Source organism: Carassius carassius, chromosome 35 (genome assembly GCF_963082965.1).
Source record: "Carassius carassius chromosome 35, fCarCar2.1, whole genome shotgun sequence".
In the NCBI taxonomy this organism is placed as follows: Eukaryota; Metazoa; Chordata; class Actinopteri; order Cypriniformes; family Cyprinidae; genus Carassius; species Carassius carassius.
The window spans coordinates 2,389,146-2,401,596 of NC_081789.1; the positions used below are offsets into that span (position 1 = coordinate 2,389,146).

The 12,451-nt window shown below is 39.2% G+C and overlaps 1 protein-coding gene across 3 annotated transcripts in view; it reads right to left on the reverse strand.

The window, feature by feature from the left end:
• LOC132115867 (ras-responsive element-binding protein 1-like) overlaps positions 1–12,451 on the reverse strand; it is a 50,999-nt gene that overhangs the window by 7,554 nt on the left and 30,994 nt on the right. For all 3 annotated transcript variants that reach the window (XM_059524258.1, XM_059524259.1, XM_059524260.1), the window contains 6 exons: positions 11,376–11,483; positions 10,173–10,402; positions 5,838–5,927; positions 5,482–5,645; positions 1,629–1,779; positions 1,396–1,538 (listed from right to left, as the gene is read on the reverse strand). In XM_059524258.1, the coding sequence (XP_059380241.1) occupies positions 1,396–1,538; positions 1,629–1,779; positions 5,482–5,645; positions 5,838–5,927; positions 10,173–10,402; positions 11,376–11,483 (886 nt within the window). The remainder of the gene's footprint in view (positions 1–1,395; positions 1,539–1,628; positions 1,780–5,481; positions 5,646–5,837; positions 5,928–10,172; positions 10,403–11,375; positions 11,484–12,451) is intronic.

The window sequence follows — 12,451 nt, forward strand, 5'->3', positions numbered from 1 at the left end:
AAAAAATTCAGTTTTGCATCAGAAAGCCATGAAAATTTTGTTTTCCTGCTACAAAAAGTTCAAACACTGTTTAAATAATAATTATTTTAAATAACTGATGCTTTTATTTCTATTGGCTATTCTGCAGTGGCTTTAAACGTGGTTCATCCATCAGATTTCAGTGTTGGAACTGTTCATTTTATTATAGCATGTATGTATGGGAGTGTCTGTCTTACTTGGAAGGGCTGTTTGGGTAAGACAGATAACACGTCTGTATCTTAAAAAAAAAAACATTATTGGGTCTTTTTGTATGCATGTAGTTGTTTTTCTGCTTTTAGAACTCTTCAGAGTGGAACCCAATTCACAGCAGTCTACATCCTCTTAACTAGCACTCTCAGCTCTTGTGATTACACAGGATTAGTGCTGAATTTGCAGTACTTCCATACAACAATAACGCTGCTCTGAAAAACACTCTGACAGGCCCTGCCAACTTCCTTCTCCCAGAGACATGCCGTACAGCTATCCATTAACTAGAGGAGGTACCCCTCAGTTGGGTGACTTTGGAGAAACATTCTGCAGTCTCCTGACATCTCCAGGGATACAGCTACAACCTTACACACATGCATGCATGCACACACTACTACAGAGATGTCCTGCAGAATGCATCTTCCTGAAGTCTCCTCTTGTGTCTCATTAAATCCCCCCCCCCCCAGCTATACAACTTCTGTGGTCCGTCCCCCCTCCATTTTCCCCCCTTTCCTCTTTCGTGCCACTCCCTTGCCTTAAGCTTGGGGGCCACATGCGGGGGGGTTTGGGGGAGGAGAACCTCTTAGGCCTCTCAGGAGTGGGAGGGGGACACGTCGACAGGATTACAGTCATTAAGGTTATGATCATTCTCAGCCAATAACATTTTAGCAAAACAAACATAGTTCCAAACTCTTAAGGTCCATAAGATAAAAGATTTATATCTGAGCCGACCAAATGTGTTTTTTACATGCATCACAATATAAAAGGCAAATTCCACTGAAACAAACTTTTATAACTTTTCATAGTTTGTAAGCAAGAGGAGTTTCCCCATCTGTATTCGGATGTGTTAAATTATGAGTGTTCCAGCACAAAGCATGCCACTATATCTCCTGGCAACTGCAGGGATCCAGCCAAAAGCCGCAGCTACTGGCGTCCCCCTGCAATACAACTCGCACCTCGAACAAAGAGACAACATTCCTGTCTGGGCTTAATGGACAGCTATAATATACTGAACGAAAAACAGTGTAGGAAGGACCAGAACTGTTCCATTATCAAACCCTAAACTTAGTTACTAAGCCTGTGAGTCCTGAAGTAAACTCTTGTGTTTGTGTTGGATTTTTGAAAAAGCACTTTTCACTGAATTTAATTTACTGATGTAGGGCTTTGTACCTCAGTGTATTGTCAGGATGGGTCTCCATGTGGGCATCAAACTCGTTTCTGCAGGTGAGGGTCTTATAGCAGACAGGACAGGTCAAGACTTCATCCTGTCCTTTGTTCAAACTCTGCTCATCTACACCGGTATCCTCTTTGACCTGCAGCATACACATCACCGTCATCTATTTGTAGCCCAATTTTGAGAGCACCTCTTGGGGCACTGAGTAGGATAGTGGAACTACACTTACCTTTTTGCTGGTTGTCTCCTCGGTCTTCTCAATGTCTTCATCGTGGCTTAGTTTGCGTTTTGCTGTAGATGTACGTCGTCGCTTATGTAGAGACAGAGTCGGACTGTTGGGGATGGAGCTGGCAGAGTCCTTCTCGTGGATCTTCATGTGTCTGAAAACAGACAATAGAGTGTGCTTTAAAACTGCATTTTATTCATTTACAAACAAGCACGCATTACAAATTATTCTGTTCTTTGCAAAACACATGGGCACTACAAGAAGAATTTTTTGGGAAGGAGTTGCATCTTGAGGACATTTACAGATGCCTGCCACTTGTTTTAATGGATGAGCAGCTTATGAATAATATTCTAGAAATTAGGGTAGAGGAAACCCTGTTCATTCCTTGGAGCCAACAGAAAGGACTGTACTGGGAAGATACTAATGGTCTGGAAACTCATGCAATTATCCCACAGCCTCTATATGTGCATATGTGAGTCCAAGATGGCGGGTAGAGATCAACGGAAAAGAGAGTGGTAATGTTGCATGAAGAGGGCCAGAAGTTGATCCTCTGTTATCCAAAGAGATCTTGAGGAAACCAATCAAGACAAGTAGGAACTGGAGGCCTAATAAAGATGAATGTTAGACTCAAGCAAAAGTTTGCTTCCCAAAATGTCACTCATATTCTATACCTATATGACCAAAAGATTTATATTTATTGTACAATCAAAGTTTACATTTCAAATAAAACAAATCTGCTGGATGAATCCAGGAAGTGTTCTAACTGAGGTTTATATCTGGGGACCTATAAAAGATTATTTCATAAAAGTACTTTGAAAGTGTACATGCATGTGCAAGTGTAAAAAAGGTTAGACATCCCATGCTCTTGCAGGTTTCAGTTTTCACTCTGCGTTCAGTGGTTTATTAATAGCAGGCAGTATGTTGGACACTGGAGTGAGGACCTGACAGGCTGTTATATCTCTCTGCTCTGAACTCTGACCTTGTCTCTGACCAATCACAGAAAACCAGCACTGCCAAGTCAGCAAGCTCTGATTGGATGGAAATCATCACCACAGTAACCTCATATAGGATGACAGCTTATCCTCTGAAAAATACTAATTAGCTGATTACTGCTAGTACTCAGTATTGGTATGACTGAATCAGAGTCATGCATATGTTTCTCAATTAATTGAAAAGGTAATGTGGCAGTAATGTTTTTGCTAACTGCACTAGACTAAAATTTGCTGTCCTTGAATGAAGGATGTCAGTGGACATTTCATGAGCAGCCTGGCTAATCTGTAAAGGATCATAAAACTTTTTGACGCATAAACAGGTTCATTCCATCCAATCCAAGCATTCCTCTGCACTGCCGCAGAGCACAGACAGAGGGCACTGTGGGGTCAGAAAGTGTCCTCTCTTCCAAGCAATGTCAGAGCAAGGGCACACCCCCTGCAAACCTGTGGCTGTTCAAAACCTAAAGAGTTGAGGCAAATAAAAGCAGCCAATCAGAACGCACACTGACTTTTCCTCTGTGAAGTTGAGATCTTTCTCCATGGCAATAGTGACTCCCTCCTCCTCACGGCACCCATCTTACCATGTGATGCTTTGGCACAAGATGGATGCCTCTGTCAACTACATGGACAGCTTCCTTGGACATGCATGAGGCTTCAAAAGCTTTAAAGTAACTTTTTTTCACAACTGAAAACTGCTCAAATATTTCTATCAGGTTTCATGTCTTGAACAGACAGCATCTTGAGACCAGAATATAGGTCTGGGCTCAACTTGGTCCAGCAGACATCAGTAAGTCATTTTTGACAGGAATGAAAACAAGACTTGTACATATGATTCAGGAACACATAGGGCCGTGGAAAACACGGATGGAATCACAGAATCCAGTCATAAAAACGAAATTTACAGTATAATACAGAATATCATGGAATCTGCCAAATTTTGGCCTGATAAATCAAAAGTATCAATTTCAAAATCTATTCAACTGCTGTTAAATTATGTAAGTTTCATGATTTCAGTTAATTAGACATGATTTTTTTATTTATACAAATCTAATTGAATCATTAAAACAGAGCCTAGAAAAAAAATAAATAAATAAATAAATAAATAAAAAAATTTGAGAAAAAATAAAACCGATTTCACAGGCCCCTTCACCATTATTAGTAAAACTATACTCATACAAAAACTATGGAAAAAGTGTGATATTATCAGGACAGTAACAGCTGATGTAGTAAAACCAGATTCCCTTCGCACCGGTCACAGCCGCACATTTAATGCAAATCAAAATTTGTGTATTATTTCCAATTCCACCTGAATTCCACTTTAATTCTGCTTGCTACCAGATAATTGTAATTCACAGAGCGCTTATGCAAGGGGCCCTTAAGAGCCATCCACACACGCTGATCCCCCAAACGCACCTTACCATCAACCTTTGAAACCTTGGGAGGAAGTTCGTGTTTACCCCCTCCATCAGCAAGGCCTGCTGGGAGAAGATACCATGACCAAAATGGGGGAGGTGCTTTAAAGTCACTCTTGGCTTCCTGCAAAGGTCTCTCTCCTTAAACAGAAGCAAAGGCTACAGAGCTGACGAACCCCAGTGGTAGCACACGTATGTACACTAACAAACCAACGCCTTTTCATTTATCTTAGTGGTGCACTCATCCTCTGGGCGCAGGCGAAGGCAGGGTGAGGCCTGAGGGATGTAATCAACTTACAAGCTTTCACTTCTCTAAAAAGCCCACAAACATCTCTGAACGGTTCAACTTCTTAAATGATGCTTTTACAAACGGATGTGGACATCATATGTAATGGAACATATTCTGCACTGTCTGTGCTAAGGATATAAAAGAAGCCAATGTACACTCAGAATCTTGGGGGTGAACTTTTTTTGACAACCATCCAAAACACCCTAGCAAGCTGTATAGCAATGCACTAACAACTAACTTAAAACACCTTAACACCCCATCGGTCTCTGAGAATACCCTAGCAACGGCGTAGACATGGACTATAAACCATGTAAGCACTGTAGCCACCCAGCACACAGAACACCTACGATGACACCACTCACATTACTTCATGAAATTGATATCTTGTGACCACTCGGATCTGCTTACATTTGGATCAGCATGAAAGCCACTATGAAATGACTGCATACGACTCATTTTGCTTGCTCACAAACAAACATTTATTAAATCCACCAAGACACAAAGTCAGTGCTAAGCTTAGGATTGTAGTTTAACAGACGTTATGGCGAAACATCAGGGCGGATGGATGTGCTTCTCCTCCACATCTCCCTTCTCTTAAACCACACACATACAGTTACTCACTGATGTTTAACACAGCATTTCAGACCAGTTGAGTTTGAATATTCAACTGTATACAAAGGTGTGTGTGTATGAAATCATACACTCAATCTTTAGCCAAAATAATAATTTGATAATGACACTTTGTTAGTTGAAGACAGTATTAAACCAAAACTAACTTTATAAAGCAATGCACAATTGAATTAATAACCTACGGTTTAAATTAAAATTAAAAATGTTATTTAAAAAGTTAATTACCTTTAACCAAAATTTATTAACCTTTTGCACCTCTGAAAAGAATTGTGCAACATAACCAAGGCCTCATGGGAGGCGAAACATCAGGGCGGATGGATGTGCTTCAAAATACTCTCAAAATCTAATTATATCCCAATGTATAAGAGTCCCACTGAATCTTCCATTTTTCTTAATTCATTACATTATGGAAGTTAAATATGTGCATGCTGTCTTGAGAATTGTTTCTGTTGTGCAAATCAAAACTTTCAATCCAAGTGACACATTTTTGCTCCAGATTGCAAATCAATTTTAGTTTGAAAACCCCGACTGACCTGTGCATGTTGCCATTGGTGGTGAAGGTCTGACGGCACACAGAGCATTCGTAGGGTCTCTCTCCACTGTGCACTAGCATGTGACGATCCAGAGAGCTAGCCGAGCTCAGAGACTTCCCACAGATACTGCAAGAGTGGTCCGAAGCCCCGCTACTGGTGTTGTGCTGGAGAGAAGACATTTGGGTCAGCTAGCTAATAAGTTAATTAACATTACAGGCCAAGCTCTACAATATATTGTCTAGTCTAAGTGGCTTCTGAAAATGCTCAAACATTCCGCCATCTTTGCTAACTTGTACACAGACTTTAATTGAAGAGATCAACAGGTATGCACCATTATACTGAAAAGTGCATGTTACCTGGCGGATGTGCATGGTGAGCTGGTGTTGGGTCTGAAAGCTCTTATCACACAGTGGACAGACGAGACTCCCGCTGTCATCTTTGGCTTCCTGAAACATGTATGAGATGAACTGTATGTAGTTATAAATCTCTAAAGCATACATGGAGCACTGTATTATACTATGTGACAAAAGCTTGTGTTTTAAAGCACTTTCCCATTCAAAATTTGGGGGATTTGTTTAACTGTTTTCTTCTGAACAACAAGGCTGCATTTATTTTATAAAACAACAACAACAACACAGTAATATTGTGAAATATTAAACATTTAAATAACTGTTCTCTATATGAATATATTTTCAAATTTAATTTTTGTGATGCACAGCTGTATTTTCAGCATCATTCCTCCAGTCTTCAGTGTCACATGATCTTCAGAAATCATGAAAATATGATGATTTACTGCTCAAGAAACAATTCTGATTATTATCAATGTTGAAAACAGATTTGTGCTTATTTTTTGTAAAAAGTGATACTTTTTTCTGGATTCTTTGATGAATAGTTTAAAAGAACTATATTTATTTAAATTAGAACTCCTTTGTAACATTATAAATGTCTTTACTGTCACTTCTGATCAATTTAGTTCTTCCTTGCTGAATTAAAGTATAGAAAAAATAAAAACCCTAAAAGATGAGCCTCGAAGCTCATGAAATAAAAGCCACAAAACATTAGGAAAAAAATAATAAAACTCAGCTGTAATATCACATTCAATAATAAACAAAAGCTTTTTTTTGTATAAAATCTATTGGTCATCACTTTGAGTCGCACATTCAAGGAGCGTGGGTAAAAACACATGTGCTGGAGGCAGGGAATGAGGCCTTGTCTTCCAACCTTGAATGTCTTGTCAGAACAAGTTATATGTGTGAGATACTGAGCTAAATTCACTGTTAAATAAACACTTGCTCAACCCCAGCCACTGCTGCACGACCCCCGAGCACAAACACTCTACTGTCACACATACACCACAGCAATACAGTTCACTTTTTTGTGCATGAATGCCGTTTATTTTAATACAGACCACAGTTGTGAATCTGAAGACCTTCTGTTTATTAAATTTAAATGTTTTCAAAAATCTATGAAATTCTCTCCTCCTGCGCCTATGTTTTGTTTTGGAGTTTTGTGAAGAGCATCTTAAATAATAATAAAATAGATAATAGAGCTGATTCTAATTCTGATTCTTACAGTTTCCTCTTTCTCCTTGAGTGGAAATCTGTGTAAACCGACACTACACACACTGCCTTCCTCTCACTGCTGTTGATAGTACATCAGATCATTAAAGGGACAGTTCACCCAAAAATGAAAACTCCATCATCATTTACTCACTCTCAAGTTGGTCCAAACCTGTGTGAGTTTCTTTCTTCAGTTTCTGTTCCCCATTGATGCCAAACATCTGTTTGGTTACCCAGAATCATCATCCAAATACATTTTTTACGTTCAACCTAAAAAAAAGAGATTCATACAGGTTTGGAACAACTTGAATGATGACCAAACTTGCATTCTTGGGCGAACTGTCCCTTTAACTGCAGACATTAGCAGCAATGTTCAGTGAGACCAGTTCCTGTTGTAACAGATCTGATGCCGTCACATGACAGAATGCCTTGTATGCTTACTCATATGATGTCATAAAATAAATGCGTAGCTATCTCATAATATATATAAAGAAAAAAGAGAGCACACATGAGTCATCACAAGTCCAGCCCTAAATAGACGCCCATGTGATCTACAAACACACAAGCAATTAAACTAGACTGGAATCTTCAAAAACATCTCTAGGAGGAGAAGAGCACTTCTTTTTCCTCTGGTGGCATGCTGGCGTAGGGCTTGTTTTCCTTCTGTGACTCTCTTGGCTTCAGTTCAAGACCAGTGAGCGCCAACTGCTCAAGCTGACAGTATTTACCATTCAGCATGTTATGAGGGGAAGTGTCATTCTCAGACAACGCTTTGCTTTTTGACCTTAAAGGGGACATCGGATGCCCATTTTCCACAAGCTGATATGATTCTTTAGGGTCTTCATAAAAATTCTGTAACATAGCTTATTTAAAATTTCTCAATGGTAGTGTAAAACAACACTGTGTTCACCCCCCGTTTTCAGAACAAGCTGTTTTCTTGCACGCTGCTTTAAATGCTAATGAGCTCTGCTGACTCCGCCCCTCTTTTGCAAGCCGCTCTCTGAGGGACTGTTTACTTTGTCGAAACAATGGTGGACTGATGACAGTCACTCAGGGCGGAGCTAATGTAAAACACCAGTGTCAATCAACAATCATGGGAGGGGCCTGTCTGTGTGACATCATACAGGCATCTGAGATCGATTTGAGAAAGGGGAAATGATTTAACAAGATTAAAAAAAAACACTGGGTGGATCTCTATCATTATCAGGGTGGTTGTGTACACACACTGCCAGCACACATTCCAGTTCAAACAGCTTGTAAAAGTGCATGAGGCATCCGATGATCCCTTTAATTGGCAGTGATAGTTTCGTCATAAGGAAGTCTCATTCATTTCATCGTCACAATTCATACTGAGCTGCTTTAAAGTCTATAGGTCATAAATTGGTTTGAAACACTAACTACACTCTACCATTCAAATGTCTGGGGTCTGTAAGATCTATTTTTAAAGAAAATAATACCTTCATTTATTAAGGATATATTAAATGGATAAAAAAATGCTTTATTTCAAGTAAGTACTGTTCATTGCTGTTCTTCCTAAAATCTTGAAAAAATTTATCACAAAATATAGCAGCACAACTGGTTTCAACACTGACAATCATAAATGTTTCTTAATCATCAAATCAGCACATTAAAATGATTTCTGAAAGATCATGTGACACTGAAGTCTGGAGTAACGATGATGCTAAAAAATAAAGCTTTGGTCACAGGAACAAATTACATTTTAAAATGATATTATATCTTAATTGTAATAATGTTTCACAATATTTCAGTTTTTATTGTATTTATTTTCTCAAACCAATGTAATCTTGATGAACACAAGATGCTTCTTTCAAAAAGCATAAAAAAAACGTTTGTACTTTTGAAGTATAGATTTCCTTAGATGATTCAAAAAGTGGATGTAAATGCTGTAAGGCATTCTGTTCTAGTTACTATTCATGGTGCACCTGAGCAAACACCTGTTAGTTTTGTCTGAACCTGTCTGTGTTCAGCGGTACCTGTCTGCAGTGTTCTGTGCTTTAGCTCGTCTCTTTATTCTCAGTTAATCCGGTAAATTACACAACGCACTGTAAGCTTCTTTACTTTACTTTTCCTCAAAAGGAGCGGAAGAGTGTCCTGAGAACTAGACTACAGCCACTCCAAGTGAAACACTGCATACTGGCTAAAAGATCCCACACTCAAATTTCTATTCTGCTCTCTAGATATAACTCATGTCCTTCAGTGCAAGTCTATGATATTTTAATACTTATATATATTATCCTAAAGGCAAAATTAAAATGTTTTTTTTTAAGTGGAAGGAACACATTTGAGGGGGGTGGATGGTTTGGATCCAAAACTTCCCCCCAGAGTGTTAAGGGGTTAAAAGCGACACCTGTTGCCCCACACTGGAGTGTTAAGGGATGAATTGCGTGCTCTAATGGGAGCCATGTGATGCAGCTGGGTGAACAAAAGGTGGATTGAAATGCCAGGAGACCATTTGTCACTTTCCGTTTTAAAAGCAGGATGCTGCAACCATAAAGTCCTTCCCACCTGTACTACTTTCCAACCACAATAACACACATACTACTGTACTGTATCTCTAGTGTGCAAAATCAGAATTAAGAGTTATGCCATCTGCAAAATCTGCCTACTGTAGATGAGTTTTTAAATGCATTAAATTAACATTTAATTTTAAGGTCATTAATATAGCTAGATTTTACACAACCTTATTTGTATGCAACACAATTTTATGAAGCGGTAAAAGGCCGCAATGGTGGACTTTTGTTTAATAGAAGTATGTGAATTGGAACGCAATCAAAGACATTGCCATGCCTCCTCTGATTGGTTTATTTGTGGACTGAGTCAGTATGAGTTTGTTTTGAGATCAGTGTAAGACATTTCAGTGTTGAGTTTGGATCATAAATATATTTTGTGTTTTATAACCACATATAGTTCTTGTTTCCAACCGAAAAATGACATCAGCTCTGTCTCTGCTGCACAAAACACTAGGAAAAATCTTCTGCGTTTTACTTTAACTTTACTGTTATTACATACATTTTAACAGCAGGTTTATGCATGTAAATCCATGTTTATTTGCTATATAATAATCACATTAATTAAGTATGCATGTGATTTTCACTCTTCGTAACCTCTTACCTGGGTCTTTCTTCCACTGCGGTTGGTGCTGGGGCTTTTGACGGACACCTTACTGGGCGTGGTGTGGGCGGAGTCTACGCTGCTGTTAAGCTGAGCTGCTTTCATCACAGTGCTCATCATGGATTTAATGGAAGACAGGTCCACCCCATCGGCTACCTCCATCTCTCCGTCTAATCTATTCTTTTCGCTCTCCCATTCATTTGCTTCCTCCTCTACACTGGTAGAACTCTCTGTGGATGTTTTCATTTCTTTGTATTACTTTAATGAACGATAGAATGACAGTTAGAAAGATAGTGACAGAGAGAGCAACAGACAGAAAGATAGAACAAATGATGGGTGGATAGATGGATAGAATGATAGATGGGTAGAAAAACAGATGGATCTAAATCATTGTTGCCAAGTCCGCATGTTTCCCCGTGGAATAGGTCTACTTTAACACTGTTGCCGGCAGTTGTTGCAACCCCAATAACTTGATATATTCAACCCCTGGAATGCTAATTTTACTGGAGGATCCCTGCCAAAAAACTCTTAACCAGGGAACCCCCCTCGAAACATGATTGGGCTAGTTTTGGGTAGCAATTAGGCGGGTTTTGTTTTGAAAACCTGGCAACCCTGATCTATAGATGAACAGATAGAATGATAGACGCAACAAATGATAAATAGGTGGATAGAGCAAAAGATAGAAGTAACAATAGATAGAAAGATTGATAGGGTGAAAGAATGGACAATGGATGGATAGATAGACTGAGCGATGGATGGATGGATGATGATGATAGAGATAGAATGAACAATGGACTGACAGAAAGATGGAGAGTAAAAGTTATAGAATGAATGACAGATGAATAGAAAGAATGATGGATTGATAGATCAGTATATAGAACAATAAACAAAACAAAGATGGATAGAATGGTGAACAATGAATGGAAAGATAGATGTTAGAGCGATACATACAAGTAATGATGGATAGAACAATAGCTGATAAATTGATCAATAGATAAACTATCAAAAGGATGATAGATGGATAGAAGAAATGACAGATACAAAGATACCGAGCAATGGAACGAACAATGGGTGGATGGAAAGATAGATGATAGAGTAAAAGAAAGTGATATGTAAAATGACCTATAGGACAACTGATGGATGATAGATGGATAGAACTCTTAATGGATCAATAGAAAGATAGACAGAAAGACAGATTTTTACCTGTGTGCGTTGTTTGTTCCCCTTTGGGGGCGGGGCTCTGGCGCGCATCACTTTGCTCCGCCTCCTCTCTAGTGAGGGTTCTTGTCTCTTCTGTTGAAATTTCCATAACTATGAATTAAAAAAAAGAGATTCAAATATACCGAGAATGCTTTGAGTGCACTGGAAGAACAGCTTGTATCTTATAGTAACTTGACATTCATTCAAAGTTTCTTTCTGTACTCTCTTTCTACCAAAGGTTAAGAAAAAAATCTGAGATCTGATTGGCTGAAACAACTGGTAACATCATAGGTGTGGCCTATGTAGCCATGATTGGTTTCATCCAATTTTTGGATGACTACAGACGACCACGCAGGAAAATCTCTGCTTTAGTGGGCGCCAGCATGGCAGATGGCTGTAGATGCTAATCTGGATGAGGGGGGGGGGGGTCTAAGCGCTACATTTAAGAGGGGTACGTTGTTGAGAGGTGATGATGGGAGATGCTTGAGGTACATCGACCTAAAAAGCAGAACTCTAAGTGCTGATTATGATTTAATAAGTTTGCTAATGACTTAAAGAGATTGATAATGTGTTCAACAAGGGAGGGAGAGTTGGAACGGTTGTCAAGAGGAAGGACGGAAAAGATTTGGGAGGGGAAAAAGATGGAAAAAGAACGAGATTTTCTAATTGCCATTTCCCATCCGCAGCCACACAGGAAGCTCCTCTGCGGTCTGGGCCGCTTCCTCTTTTGGAGGGAGGATAAGGGAATGTGTGTCTGGGTGTGTGACGAGGCTGTTGCTGGCTGGACCAAAACAACATGGGAGATATGATCAGGGGGCCAACAAGAGACACTTCACATACGCCTTGTAGCCAAATGGAGGTAAACCAAATTCCTCCAGAAACAGCCTGCGAGCAGAGTACTGAATGCACTCGAATAGACACATCACCCTGTGGCCTGTATAGTAGGAGAAAAACAGTAGTACGTCTCAATGCGTAGTTTTTCTTGAAAACAACAGATGAATGGATGACTACCCTGGTGAAAAAAATACACTAACATGTATTTGAAATACATTTACTTTGTGCCAAGTATATTATAAATA